The following is a 13,616-nucleotide window of genomic DNA, read 5'->3' as shown; positions in this document are numbered from 1 at the left end:
TTAAGTAAAAGGATTATTGTTAACCAAGGAGATATCACGATATCACTGAATATATGTTACATATGTTTTGAACCATTTACTGTGTACAGTTTTTCATATTCCTTCACAGTAAGCCAGAACAACCTTCAACCCCCCTCAGTGTCATTCTGTACCAAGCACAGAGGCAGCAGGTTGAAAGGACCAGTTCAAACCAGTTCTCTGAAAGTGTGGGTGATTTTGAAGGACATGAGACAAGGAACTGATGTCAGAAGATTTCTCCTTCCTGTTGACTTTCACTTATTCATGAGGGACACAGAGGAAGAGCACCCCACCTAAAAGAAGGAACTGGACATGCTGATTGGACTTTCAACAGAAAGAACTGCCTCTTAAGGAGGGATATTTTATCATATTCATTAGGTTTAAATACCTCTGCGCACAAGAGGAGCTTGCTTTTCTTTGCTTAGCAGGATTTGTGTAGCTACAATCCATATATATATATGCTGGCGGAGAAACGCCCTTGTACAAGTAATAAAGATTTCTGAGGTTTTGGCAACTGAACGAGGAATGTCTCATGAGTAAGTTTATTTACTTTTAACAAGTCACCTACCTACATACCCTGGGGGGCAGCTACCTATCTAACCTATACTGGGGGGCACCTACCTAATTAACCTATACTGGGGGCACCTACCTAATTAACCTATACTGGGGGGCACCTACCTACCTACCTACCCGGGCGGGGGGCAGCTACCTATCTAACCTATACTGGGGGGCACCTACCTAATTAACCTATACTGGGGGGAACCTACCTAAATAACCTATACTGGGGCACCTACCTAATTAACCTATACTGGGGGGCACCTACCTAATCTAATTTATACTGGGGGGCAGCTACCTAATCTAACCTATACTGGGGGGCAGCTACCTATCTAACCTATACTGGGGGGCACGGGCACCTACCTAATTAACCTATACTGGGGGGCACCTACCTAATTAACCTATACTGGGGGGCAGCTACCTAATTAACCTATACTGGGGGGCAGCTACCTAATTTAACCTATACTGGGGGGCAGCTACCTATCTAACCTATACTGGGGGGCAGCTACCTAATCTAACCTATACTGGGGGTCAGCTACCTAATCTAACCTATACTGGGGGGCAGCTACGTAATCTAACCTATACTGGGGGCAGCTACCTAATCTAACCTATACTGGGGGTCAGCTACCAATCCACACTATAATGGAGGGCAGCTACCTATCTAACCTATACTGGGGGGGGGGGGGGGCAGCTACCTATCTAACCTATACTGGAGGCACATACCTATCTAATCTATACTGGGGGCACCCAGTTATCTAACCTATATTGGGGGCACCTAGTTATCTAACCTATATTGGGGGCACCTACCTAGCTAGCCTATACTGGTGGCAACTATACTGGCTACCTATATTGGAGGCACCTAACTAACTAACCTATGCTGGGGGCAACTATTCTGGCTCCCTATTAGAGGCACCCACCTAGCTAACCTGTACTGGGGGCACCTACCTATCTAACCTATACTGGGGGCACCTACCTATCTAATCTATACTGGGGGCACCTACCTATCTAACCTGTACTGGGGGCACATGCCTATCTAACCTATACTGGGGGGGCAACTATACGGCTACCTATACTGGAGGCGCCTACCTGGCTAATCTATACTGGGGGCAACTATACTGGGGTACCTATGCCTGGCTACCTATACTGGGTGGACCTATAGCTGGCTACCTATACTGAGTGCAACTAGACCTGGCTAACCTAAACTGCAGGCACCTATACCTGGCTAAACTGGGGGCACTTATACCTGGCTCCGCAGGGGGGGGGGCACAATTTTTACACCCTCCCCCTGGGTACATTTTAACCTAGAAACTGCGAGCATTCATGTTTGTAGTACGTCAGCAGAATGGCCATGGCTGTTACGCTGTGCATGACAATAGATAACCCACTCATATATATATATGTATTACCATACTAAAATAAAACAGAACAAAGATGGTAATGGCATCAGACTATATACATCCTGTCATATTGTTTGCTGGCTCTATCAGAGGTAATCTCAGCGTTCTGTATGCTAGTCTGGCAGGCAGCGTGTAGCAACAATGTATCTGCTTCCTTGGTGCAGCGGCAGCAATGTATCTGCTTACAGCGTACACGCTGCTGGAGGAGGAGGGAACCTACTGAAAGCACATGGGCAGCTCCCCTCCCACAGCAGCCTGTCAGGCGCTGCTGCTTCTCGGCGCAGACGCTGGAAGCCCCCTCCGTACTGTTCCTATGGTGATAGCAACGCTGAAGCGGAGGGGAGGTGACAGGAAGCGGCCTCACAGCACGGAGAGTTTGCTTTTGGGAAGGAAAGGCGACTCCGGTGCTGAAGTGTATTGAGGAGGACAGGCAGGTGGCTGTGATAGGTGTGACAGCACGCTACGCCCGCGCTGCCAGTGGCTCCAGCCTGGGATGAGTGCGGGGTGTGGGATGATGGCAGCAGAGGGAGAAGGTGGAGCAGGAGGAGGAGGATAAGCAGCTGCAGCGCGCTGCACAGGACTAGGAGGAGGTGCGAGCAGCAGTGACAAGCTGGCAGCTCAGACACCGCTTCACGGGCTGCTCCAGGCAATCTCTCTGCCCGCCCGGCAACTTTCCCTCTCCTCCTCCTCCTCCTCGCACGGGCAGACAGAAGCAGCGGACTGTGCGGGACCCAGGGAGACAGCAGCACCTGAGATTCCTCCGCTCTCCAGTCCTCCTGTCACTCCTGCTTAGCGGAGGAGATCAGCGTCTCATTAGCCAGCAGCGCCTGCTAGGAGAATGGCTGTGAGGTCCAGGCGACCGTGGATGAGTGTGGTAGTGGGATTAATCCTGGGATTTACAGCAGCCTCTTGGCTCATCGCCCCCAAAGTAGCTGAGATGAGCGAGAAGAAGCGGAGGTCCAGCGTCTGCTCCTCTTACAGCCGAGGCGGGGAGAGGATCCAGGCTGGGCAAGCCGGGGACACGAGGGTCCCGGACAGGCATGCTAAGGGCATGGGGCTCAGCAGCAGTCCGACCGCTGTCCTGGAGCTCCAGGAGGATATCAAGAGGAAGGAGAGCAGAAGCAGCACTTCTATCACTACTAGTAACAGTACCAGCAAGCACGGGGGGACTCACAATGGCAGCGGGGACTGGGGTCCCCCCGAGGAGAGCCCCAGAAATTTCCTCTACGTTGGGGTGATGACAGCCAAAAAATACCTGGACACCAGGGCAGTGGCTGCCTACCGGACTTGGGCACCTTACATCCCCGGGAAAGTGGAGTTCTTCTCCAGCCAAGGCTCAGAAGAGATCCAGCTGCCCGAGCCCGTGCCAGTCATCTCCCTGCCAGGGGTGGACGACTCGTACCCTCCTCAGAAGAAGTCTTTCATGATGATCAAGCACATGCATGACAACTACCTGGATAAATATGAGTGGTTTATGAGAGCTGATGACGATGTGTACATCAAAGGCAAGTACAGATCCTTATATGCCAGCCTCTGAAGTCAGTGCCAGTGTGCATGGGCAGGCACCATACAACATGCCCCCCTCTGTTCTCCGCACTAACAAAGGGTTGATTGGCCAGAGTGTGGTACCCAAGCATGGATCAACGTACACAATAAAGAAGTCATGACTAGTTACAGAGTTTGATGCTTGAGTCCAGGGGACCTGTCTGATAGATGAGAGCTAATGCACACACATGCACTTTGGTAATTGCAGTCTCCTCTCTGATATGCAGTCAAATAAAGCAATTTAAAAGGAATCATTTCCCTTGAATACAGCATAGGGGCTTGTTAAAATGGTACTTCTCACATTTCAGTAGGTATTACATAGCAGGATATGAATGCTCTTTCCCTGTCCAAGCTGCCTGTTACCTTTCAGTGGAAAAATCTATGAAACGTCTGTGTAAAAAAAAAAAAAATGCAGACATCAAGTTAGAAATATGTAGCATATCTATAAATGCCCTGTGGGCCTAGTCATATTTCAAATGTATGAATTCAGAGTTTTAGCACTGTAGGTTAAGAGCAGGGCATTAAATATGCTGAAGAAGACAAGCACAAGTGATGCTTCAGGTCAGCCCACAAGAGTAGGGATGTGCAACTGAAGAAGTAGCATATTTATTCACTGACACTGTAGAGCTAGATACATAAAACATGGCCAAAGCTTTTGCTCATTGAGAACAAGCCACATATAGACAGGCATTCCTCCACACTTTTTGTTTGCTTCACATTTGTTTGTGTACATCTTGTAAATTGTGTAAAAAACATATTCATCTTATATTATTTTAGTATTTATATAGCACCAACATTTTCCACAGCGCTGTACAGAGTATATTGTCTTGTCATTTAAAGAGAAACTCAGACCAAGAATTGAACTATATCCCAATCAGTAGCTGATACCCCCTTTTACATGAGAAATCTATTCCTTTTCACAAACAGACCATCAGGGGGCGCTGTATGACTGATAATGTGGTGAAACCCCTCCCACAAGAAACTGAGGACTGTGGTACTCCTGGCAGTTTCCTGTCTGTGAACCTTGTTGCATTGTGGGAAATAGCTGTTTCCAACTGCCAAAAAAGCATGCAGCAGCTACATCACCTGCCAACAGTAAAAATGTCACCATGTAATAAATGTCACCATGTAAATCAGGAATTTATAAGATTTTACAATGGGCAAACAGTGACTAAATCATTTATACATAATTATTGTAAAAATGAAGCACTTTTTTTTATTACATTATTTTCACTGGAGTTCCTCTTTAAGTGGGGCTCACAATCTAATCCCTACCATAGTCATATGTCTATATCATGTCATGTGTATTGTAGTCTAGAGCCAATTTATGGGGAAGCCAATGAACTTATCTCTGTTTTTGGGATGTGTGAGAAAACCCACGCAGACACGGGGAAAACATACAAACCTTGCTTTTGGGATGTGTGAGAAAATCCACGCAGACACAGGGGAAACATACAAACCTTGTGCAGATAGTGACCTGGCTTGGATCCAAACCAGGATCCCAGTGCTGCAAGGCAAGAGTACTAACCACTGTGTTGCCCACAGTGCGCATGTGGCTTCTGAGTGACTTTGATGTGGTGTTTTATCAAAACCAGTACAAAGCAAACTAGAATAGTGTCCACAGCAGACAGATGTCAGCTAGTAAATTAAGGCTGCTTCCACACAGGGACGTTACAGGCGCACGTTAGTGCAGCCTGCGCTCCTCCAACGCACAGCAATGTAACACAAGTGGGCTGTTCACACTGCCCACGTTGCGTTACATGTAATGCTGCACGTTGTAGTGAAAGTGCAGCATGCTGTGCGTTCTAGCGGCTTTAGCCGCGTTAGACTGTTTGCACATGCTCAGTGGGGGGCGGAGAGGAGGCGGGGAGATGCCGCTACAGTAGCCGCGCACATGGCTACTTAAATTTGCACTGGCGGCTGCTGATTGGCGGGCGGGACCACGTGATGCAGGATGTCTCGCTCCGCATCACGTGGTCCCGCCGGCCAATCAGCGCCACCCTGGGAGACCTTATGCGGATAGAGCGGCCTAACGCGGCTCACTCTACTGTCCTGTCCTGCACCACCATATATTGCGTTAGGTGCACGTTATGCGACCTTAACGTAGCACCTAACGCACCGTCTTAGTGTGTAAGTAGCCTAAATGAGCATTTCTGATTGGTTGCTCTTAGTAACTGCTTCATTTTTGCTCTATTTATATTTATTTTTATAAAAGATGACCCCCACCCACTTTTTTTTTTAATGCAGTATAGCTGTATCTGCTTTATAAGTGATGCACAAGGTGTGTGATTTATCAAGCCACGGATATAGAGAAAGTAGAGCATAAGCCCCACTACAGAGTCCTAGTTCCCTACAGCAGCTGGAATCTGATTGGTTGCTCTGAGCAGATGTACCACTTTCCTTCCAGTTTTAGTGATACCATTTTCCCACGGTGTCCAGGACATGGTTAATGCTGTATGCGGTGGATTTTACATCCCTTATGTATCTCAACACTGACAGTGGCTGAGTCAATGGGAAATAAAAAAGTCCTGATTCATTGTTTCTACAGAGTTCACCAGTCTCCACTGTGAGGCTCCCCAGACTGACTTCACCCTTGCAAAGTTACATCTTCCTCTAATGCTCTGTCTGGCTGAAGGGTCTCCCTGATGCTCATTTATTAGCACTAATCTTTTAGTTAACTCGGAATTACTATTGCAGTAGCTGGAAAAAAAGACAATGACGGTCTCTGCTAGAACTCATTAGCACCATGCCGGGAGTATATTGACAGCTCACTCTCTTATGTAAACAGTTTTGCTTACATGCAGAATGGAATGTCACATTTTTGTTTGAATTACAATGCAGTGGGCTGTTATAATGCTGCAGGCTTACCAGTACGTTAGATGATCCCACCAATTGCTCAGTCCAGGAAGACTTTGGTAGGTGATTTTATATCTTTGGGCACAGATGGATGATCATTGTGGAGGAAACTAAAAATTAGATTTGCCTGATTTTGTTTTGTTTTGTTTTGTTTTATTCTAATATATTATGTTGCTCTGAAAACAATTCAGTCTCATTGGTGTCTGCCCCTCTTTATCCCAGAACATCCATTAAAATAAACCCTTAGGTAATCTGAGCTTGCTTCTTAATGAACTTGTGTAACAAAATCAGGATCATTCAGTAGCCGGTCATGCTTATACACGGATTTGTGAGTACATATCGCGCCACCACTGCTTCAATTAGGTGCCAGGTGCTGGTGATACGTAAAATATTGGTATTGTCATATTACCAATATTTTACAATAGACTCATTCAGCGCCTATTCTCACTGTAAACCTCCCCACTTAGCACTAACCCTCCTCTCCTAGTGCCTAACACTACTCCCTCCTAGTGCCTAACACTAACCCTCCTCTCCTAGTGCCTAACACTAATTCTTCCCTACTAGTGCCTAACACAAATTCCCCCTTCCTTATACCTACTGTATATACAACAGGTTGTGTTGGCACACATTATAGCATAAGTGTGTAGTAGCCTTTTGGCATTCGAGTAGAAAGGTGGCTGCGTGTAACCTCTGTCTTTAAGGGTGGCCACTAATGATCCAATCTTTTTCATCCAATCTTACCATTTCTATGTAATATAAGGTAACTGCCTGAAGTATCCATTCAGTATAGTCACTCAATTTACCCTTATACTACATAGATTTGGTAAGATTGGATGAAAAAGATTGGATCATTAGTGGCTACCATAAGCCTGATCAGGCTCAAGTAGGCGGTGCTCAGTCCTCCTGTGTTTCCCAACTTCACACAGAGACAAATCAATGGATAAGGAGGCACTCAAGCGTCTTTTAAACGTGCATTTATCAAATCTCAGCAATACACGGCTTGTTTTGGGGTGACAAAGGGGGTCACCCCGAAACATGTTATGTATTGCTGAGATTTGATAAACACAAGTTTAGAGAGAAACTGTAACCAAGAGTTGAACTTCATCCCAATCAATAGCTGATACCCCCTTTCCCATGAGAAACCTTTTCCGTTTCTCAAATAGATAATCAGTGGGCTCTGTATGGCTGATACTGTGGTGAAACCCCTCCAACAGTGTGATGTCAGGACCATGGCGCTGACATCACACTGTGGGAGCCTTGTTACATTGTGGGAAATAACAGCTGTTTCCAACTGCCAAAAAAGCAAGCAGCATCTCTTTCCACTGGCATCACCTGCCAGCAGTAGAAATGTCAGGATGTGATAAATGTCAGAATGTAGATCAGGGAGAGGAAAGATTGGGCAAATGCTGACTAAATCATTTATACATAAGTATTGTAAAAATGAAGCACTTTTTTATTACATTATTTTCACTGGAGTTCCTCTTTAAGGTACGTACACACTTCCAACTTTTTGAACAACTTGTCATCCGACTTCTCATTTGAACGACAAGTCGGGCGTGTGAACACGCTGTTGAGCGACTGATAACAGCCATTTTGCCCGATCCACTCAGTGGACCAACTGTTGTTCAAATGACTGTTAGGTCCGTACATGTGTACAAACAACTTTTAGTCGTTTGTCCAACTGATAGACGTTCAAACAATAAGTAGTTTGATCAGTCATTTAATCTAGTCCGTTGTTCTATCCAGTCCATTTTCCATTATCAAGTTAGTTAAACAACACGTAATTTAGATAAATTAGCATATCAGCCGCTTTGTTGGTCAGTGTGTACATGACGTCTGAACGACTTTTGGTTTGCACTTCAAGTCGTTCAGACAACTAGTTTAAATGACTATCAGGTGTAAAGTTGGATGTGTGTACGCAACTTTACATTTCCAGACCTCTCCCTGTTCAGCCTTGTGGGAGGGGGTGTGGTCCAGACTATCATAGTCAGGGCCAGATTTACCATAAGGCACTGTAGGCATGTGCTTACAGGCGCCTTATGGGGCAGAGCCCCCCCCCACCTCTCCCCCCCGAATGTCCTCGGTATGTATAGCAAAAGAAGGGAGCGCATTGGTGTCACTCGCCGCCCCCTGCCCCGGCAACCCCGCCTGCTCACACTGTGATGGAGTCTCCTCTGCTGCACATTGAGGTTGTCCACTGTATTTACTCAGCTGCGTGCAGAGCTATCACTGTGCGATACTGATAATGATAGCGCTGCCTCCCCCGAGTGCCACCGCCCCCCTTTGCCACTCTGCACGGAAAACTGGCAGCTGCAGCCGGAAGGAGGAGAAGTGCCCACAATACAGCGGTCGGAGGGCTGTAGAGCTGCCAAGCATACACTTTGTGTTATACGTATCATTTCTTTGTGGCTTGTATTATCTGCTGCTTGTTGGTAATTATTGGCCTGTATTTGGTAAATCCTGTGTGTCATTAGTAATATTTGCATATTATTGGTATTCTCTACTGGTCTTTGTTAATATCTGCATTATCTTGTGTGATTTTATTTAATCAGAAAGGGGGCGTGGTTTGGGTGTGGCCTATACAGAGGGCGGGGTTTAGGGTGCCAGAACTTCTGTGCCTATAGGCTCCTGAGCTGTAAATCCGGCCCTGATAGTCACAAAAAGTGACAGTCCTTGCCTGCTGCTCCTCCTGGCTGAAGAAGAAAGCCAGATGATGGTAACAAGACTGCATGCTCCAGCTAGGGTAAAAAAGCATATTTCTGATTTTTGTTTTTTTAGAGGCATTGTGCATTTTTTATGATTGAAACATCTTTCTGTATATACCTTGTTATAGTTTGGTACATATACATATTTTTTTACAGAACAGATTTTTAGTTTATTTGTAGTGGTCCAGCGGAGACTGATACCAGATTGTTGCTGTCCAACAGTATCTGTGTAATAGCTTGTCTTTACATTACAATAGCTTGTATTTACATATTATTTTATAAAATAATATTGCTAAAATAAGCAATTTTATTTATGTAGCTATATTCAGTAGGTTCTTCTTTAAGGTTCTAAAGAGAAAGTAATGCTGTAAACCTTGCAAATAAAATAACATTTTAGCCTGCTTTAAGGGAACATGGACTGCCTTGGAGCAGTCTTAAGGTGGCCACACACCATACAACTAAAAGATCCAATTTTTCACCAATTTGATTATTTCAGTCGGTTGACCCAAACAATCAAGAGCTTTCCTTTGTTTTCAATCGATAAATGTGATCAAACTTTTCTTTTTTTGGGAAGGGGGGGGGGGGGGGGTATTGGATATGCTGGAAATGTCAGACCACCTTTATCAGGAATTGTGATGGAATGTCAATTACAGTTCCAATCAATTTTTTTTTCTGAGCTTTCAATCATTTTATTTATGATTGGGGAAAAATTGAACATAGGTGTGTGGTACATTGGTCAGATTTTTGAAATGTTACAGAAAATTGATTGCTTTTCTTGAATTGAACAGATATTTTAAAAAAATGTATGGTGTGTTCCACCATGCAATTTATTGTAGTTATTTCACTATAGTACTTTAAAATAGTGGCCAAGATATTTATTTCCAGGCCATTTCCCATCCCCAGTAAATAACCTCCCCACCTTACCATAAAACAAAAAGAAAACTTACTAGATCAGCAGAGATGGTGCAGTAATAATGTAATCTTCTTGCTGGGTCATGGTTGCATGGAGTAGCAGTGCAGTTCACTTAAAGAGGAACTCCAACCTAAACAAACATACTGTCATTAAGTTACATTAGTTATGTTAATTAAAATAGTTAGGTAATATAATCTCTTACCCACCCTGTTTTAAAAGAACAGGCAAATGTTTGATTTCATGAGGGCAGCAATCTTTTTGGTTAAAAGGAGGTGATCGGGAGCATGAGACACAGTTCCAGCTGTCCTGTGTCCTGAGCACCTCTCCCAGTTGCTAGGCAAGGTAATTAACAACACAGGAAATCCCATCATGCTCTGCACAGCATCAGGGGAAAAAAAAGCCCTTGCTTTTTTTCTTTGATGGGTGGAGCTTAGATAAAAATGCAGCTAAAAATGATGCTTTGGTAAAGAAACACCAAGCCTTTTCAGTTCTGCTGAGTAAATTTTTAGTCCGGAGGTTCACTTTAAGGTGCCCATACATTTACGTGATGCCCATACATTTACGCGATTTCCTGCCGATAGACAGCAGATTCGATCACTGTGATCCAGGGCTGTGGAGTCGGAGTCGAGGAGTCAGAGTTGGAGCAATTTTGGGCACCTGGAGTCGGAGTCGGTGGTTTCAGTAAACTGAGGAGTCGGTGTCAGATGATTTTTGAACCAAATCCATAGCCTTTGTAAACATTAGACTAAGGAGTCGGAGTCGAGGAGTCGAAGCAATTTTGGGTACCTGGCCGGTGGTTTCAGAAACTGAGTCGAATGATTTTTGTACCAATTCCACAGCCCTGCTGTGATTGAATTGGCTGAGAAATCGATTACGCGGACCGGTCGACGACCGGTTTCCATCCGAAATCGATCAATTGCATCAATCTGTCTATGCAGAAAACTTTGCTCGATCGCTGGCCGATGCAACAATAATCTCACCTGTTCAGCGGAGTCCCCGGGACTGTGCTGACACTTTCTCCGGCTGGCTTTCTTTATCTTCACTTTACTTCCTGTCCCGTCCTGTGACCAGAGGAAGTTCAAACAGTAGAGGGCGCTCTACTGCTTGAACTTCCCTTTCTCACAGGGTGAAACAGCAAGTAAAGTGAAGATGAAGAAGGCGAGCCAGAGAAAGTTCAAGGAAGGAAAAAGCATCTGTGCGTGGCACAACCCTTAATTCATCAGCTGGAGTGACAAATGACCTCAGGCTTCATACACATCCAGTGCCCTGTATGTATGCAACTTGCTACTGTCCTTAAGTGCCACCCTGGCGTGTGCACTGCTTCGGATTAGAAGAAAACGTCACAAAATTCAATGTACAAGAGGAAAGAGATAAGCGTGCACCTTCCGTCCATATACGTGGTTTATTGGCACAGCGGACAATCAAATGGTTGTTTGCAAGTATTCTTAATAAGGCATACACAAATCAACTGGTGATGGCTGAATGATCAGCATACTCTTACGTGTCCCAGGTGATCAGGGAAGCTGGTGTTGGAGGTGGGTGCTCGGTGGAGAGTGGTGGAGCGACGGCCGTTTCGCGTCTATATGACGCTTGGTCACGCGAACCACTAGTGGTTCGCGTGACCAAGCGTCATATAGACGCGAAACGGCCGTCGCTCCACCACTCTCCACCGAGCACCCACCTCCAACACCAGCTTCCCTGATCACCTGGGACACGTAAGAGTATGCTGATCATTCAGCCATCACCAGTTGATTTGTGTATGCCTTATTAAGAATACTTGCAAACAACCATTTGATTGTCCGCTGTGCCAATAAACCACGTATATGGACGGAAGGTGCACGCTTATCTCTTTCCTCTTGTACATTGAGCCAGAGAAAGTGTCAGCACGGACCCGGGGACTCGTGCCGGCAGACAGGTAATGTATTGTTGCGGGGGGAGCAGAGAGGCAGTGGCAGCTCCACAGGTTGTGAATCGATTTCATGCTGAAACCGATTCAAAATCTGTGTGCAGTGCATGGGTAGCCAATAGATCCCTCTGTGATCAGATTCGATCAGAGAGGGATCTATCTGTTGGTCGATCTGGTGGCAATCGACCAGTGTATGGTTGCCTTTAGAGGTGGGCTCACATGTGACCTGAAGGTCAGGACCTCTATAGCTCAGTTTGATAAGTTTTGTGACCACGAGAAGGTGTAAAGTTAAATTTGCTATTTTGTTCTTATTTTTATGGTAATTTAAGTCTACAAACCAGCTCAGCATGTAAGCTTCCTAGGGAATCAAGGGGAAAATAAAACCTGGAAATAAGGTTTGAGAAAGCAGTGCATGGGGGCAAGAAAGGAGAGCTAATCATTGTACAAGCTGACTAAGGCCCCGTTCACACTTGCGGTTCTCTGCCAAACGGACCGGATGACCTGACCGGATCCGGACCGGATCCGGATCGGAACCGTACGGTTCTGATCCGGATCCGATCCGGATCCGGTCAGTTTGCATCAGGTGTTCATCAGGTAGCGATCCGGATCCGTTTGGCAAAAGATAGTAGAAAAGGAATAAAAATGTTGGGGTCTGGGAGGTCAGCAGAAGGTGGACCTGTGGAATCAGGCCCTCCGCTGTTTAGCACTCACCTCCACCTCCGACATACTGCCAACATCTCCAGCACGTTTAAAATCACTGCTGCTCTACTCCAAAATGCTTGCCCATGTGTCCCCATCCAAAATCGCCGCTTCAATACGCATAGGAAGTGGGGTAGAACATCCGGATTTTTAGCCAGTGTGTTGTGCGCTCTCCGGTTCCCATTGGTTTGTATTGGCCGGATGGTGCAGTCCGGCTCCGCTCCGGATACGGCTGCCGGAGGAGCCGGACCAAAAAATAGCGCATGTTGGGTCTTATGCCGGAGTCCGGATCCGGTCCGGACGAAACGGACGCATGTGAACGGACGCATAGGCTTTCATTGCTATGCCGTGCGTCCGTTCCGTCCGTTCTGCAAGCGGTCCGGCTCCGGCACGGCGATTCCGGACGGCGACCGCTAATGTGAACCGGTCCTAAAGTGCTCAATACTGATAGTGTTGACTTTACAGTTTTACCAAGTCTCTGTAGTAGAAGGATAAACAGAGTGATACTTTAAATGGCTACTTTGGGTAGTTTTGTTACGTGAAGGTGGTAAGATGTGTTACACTCACAATTGCATCATTAATGCTCATCTTAAAGGGATACTGAAGGGGGGTCGGGGGAAAATGAGTTGAAGTTACCCGGGGCTTCTAATGGTCCCCCGCAGGCATCTTGTGCCCGTGCAGCCACTCCCCGATGCTCCGGCCCTCACTTCTGGAATTTCAGACTATAAAGTCTGAAAACCACTGCGCCTGCGTTGCCGTGTCTTCGCTTCCTCTGATGTCACCAGGAGCGCACGGTGCAGGCACAGACCATACTGGGCCTGCGCAGTACGCTCCTGGTGCCATCAGCCGGAGCGAGGACACGGCAACGCAGGAGCAGTGGTTTTCAGACTTTAAAGTCAGAAATTCCAGAAGTGAACTGGAGGCGGGGCCGGAGCATCGGGGAGTGGCTGCGCGGACACAGGATGTCTGTGGGGGACCATTAGAAGCCCCGGGTAACGTCAACTCATTTTCCCCTGACCCTC

At 46.3% G+C, this 13,616-nt stretch overlaps 1 protein-coding gene across 1 annotated transcript in view; it reads left to right on the top strand.

Moving 5' to 3' along the window:
* The first annotated feature begins 2,324 nt into the window (after nucleotides 1–2,324).
* CHSY3 (chondroitin sulfate synthase 3) overlaps nucleotides 2,325–13,616 on the top strand; it is a 480,130-nt gene continuing 468,838 nt past the window's right edge. Inside the window, exon 1 of the mRNA XM_068246633.1 lies at nucleotides 2,325–3,475. Within this exon, the coding sequence (XP_068102734.1) occupies nucleotides 2,809–3,475 (667 nt within the window). The 5' untranslated portion in view covers nucleotides 2,325–2,808. The remainder of the gene's footprint in view (nucleotides 3,476–13,616) is intronic.

The sequence above is a fragment of the Hyperolius riggenbachi genome, chromosome 1, assembly GCF_040937935.1.
Source record: "Hyperolius riggenbachi isolate aHypRig1 chromosome 1, aHypRig1.pri, whole genome shotgun sequence".
NCBI lineage: Eukaryota > Metazoa > Chordata > Amphibia > Anura > Hyperoliidae > Hyperolius > Hyperolius riggenbachi.
Note: the sequence above shows the minus strand (reverse complement) of the source record. Positions and strands in the feature narration are given on the sequence as shown.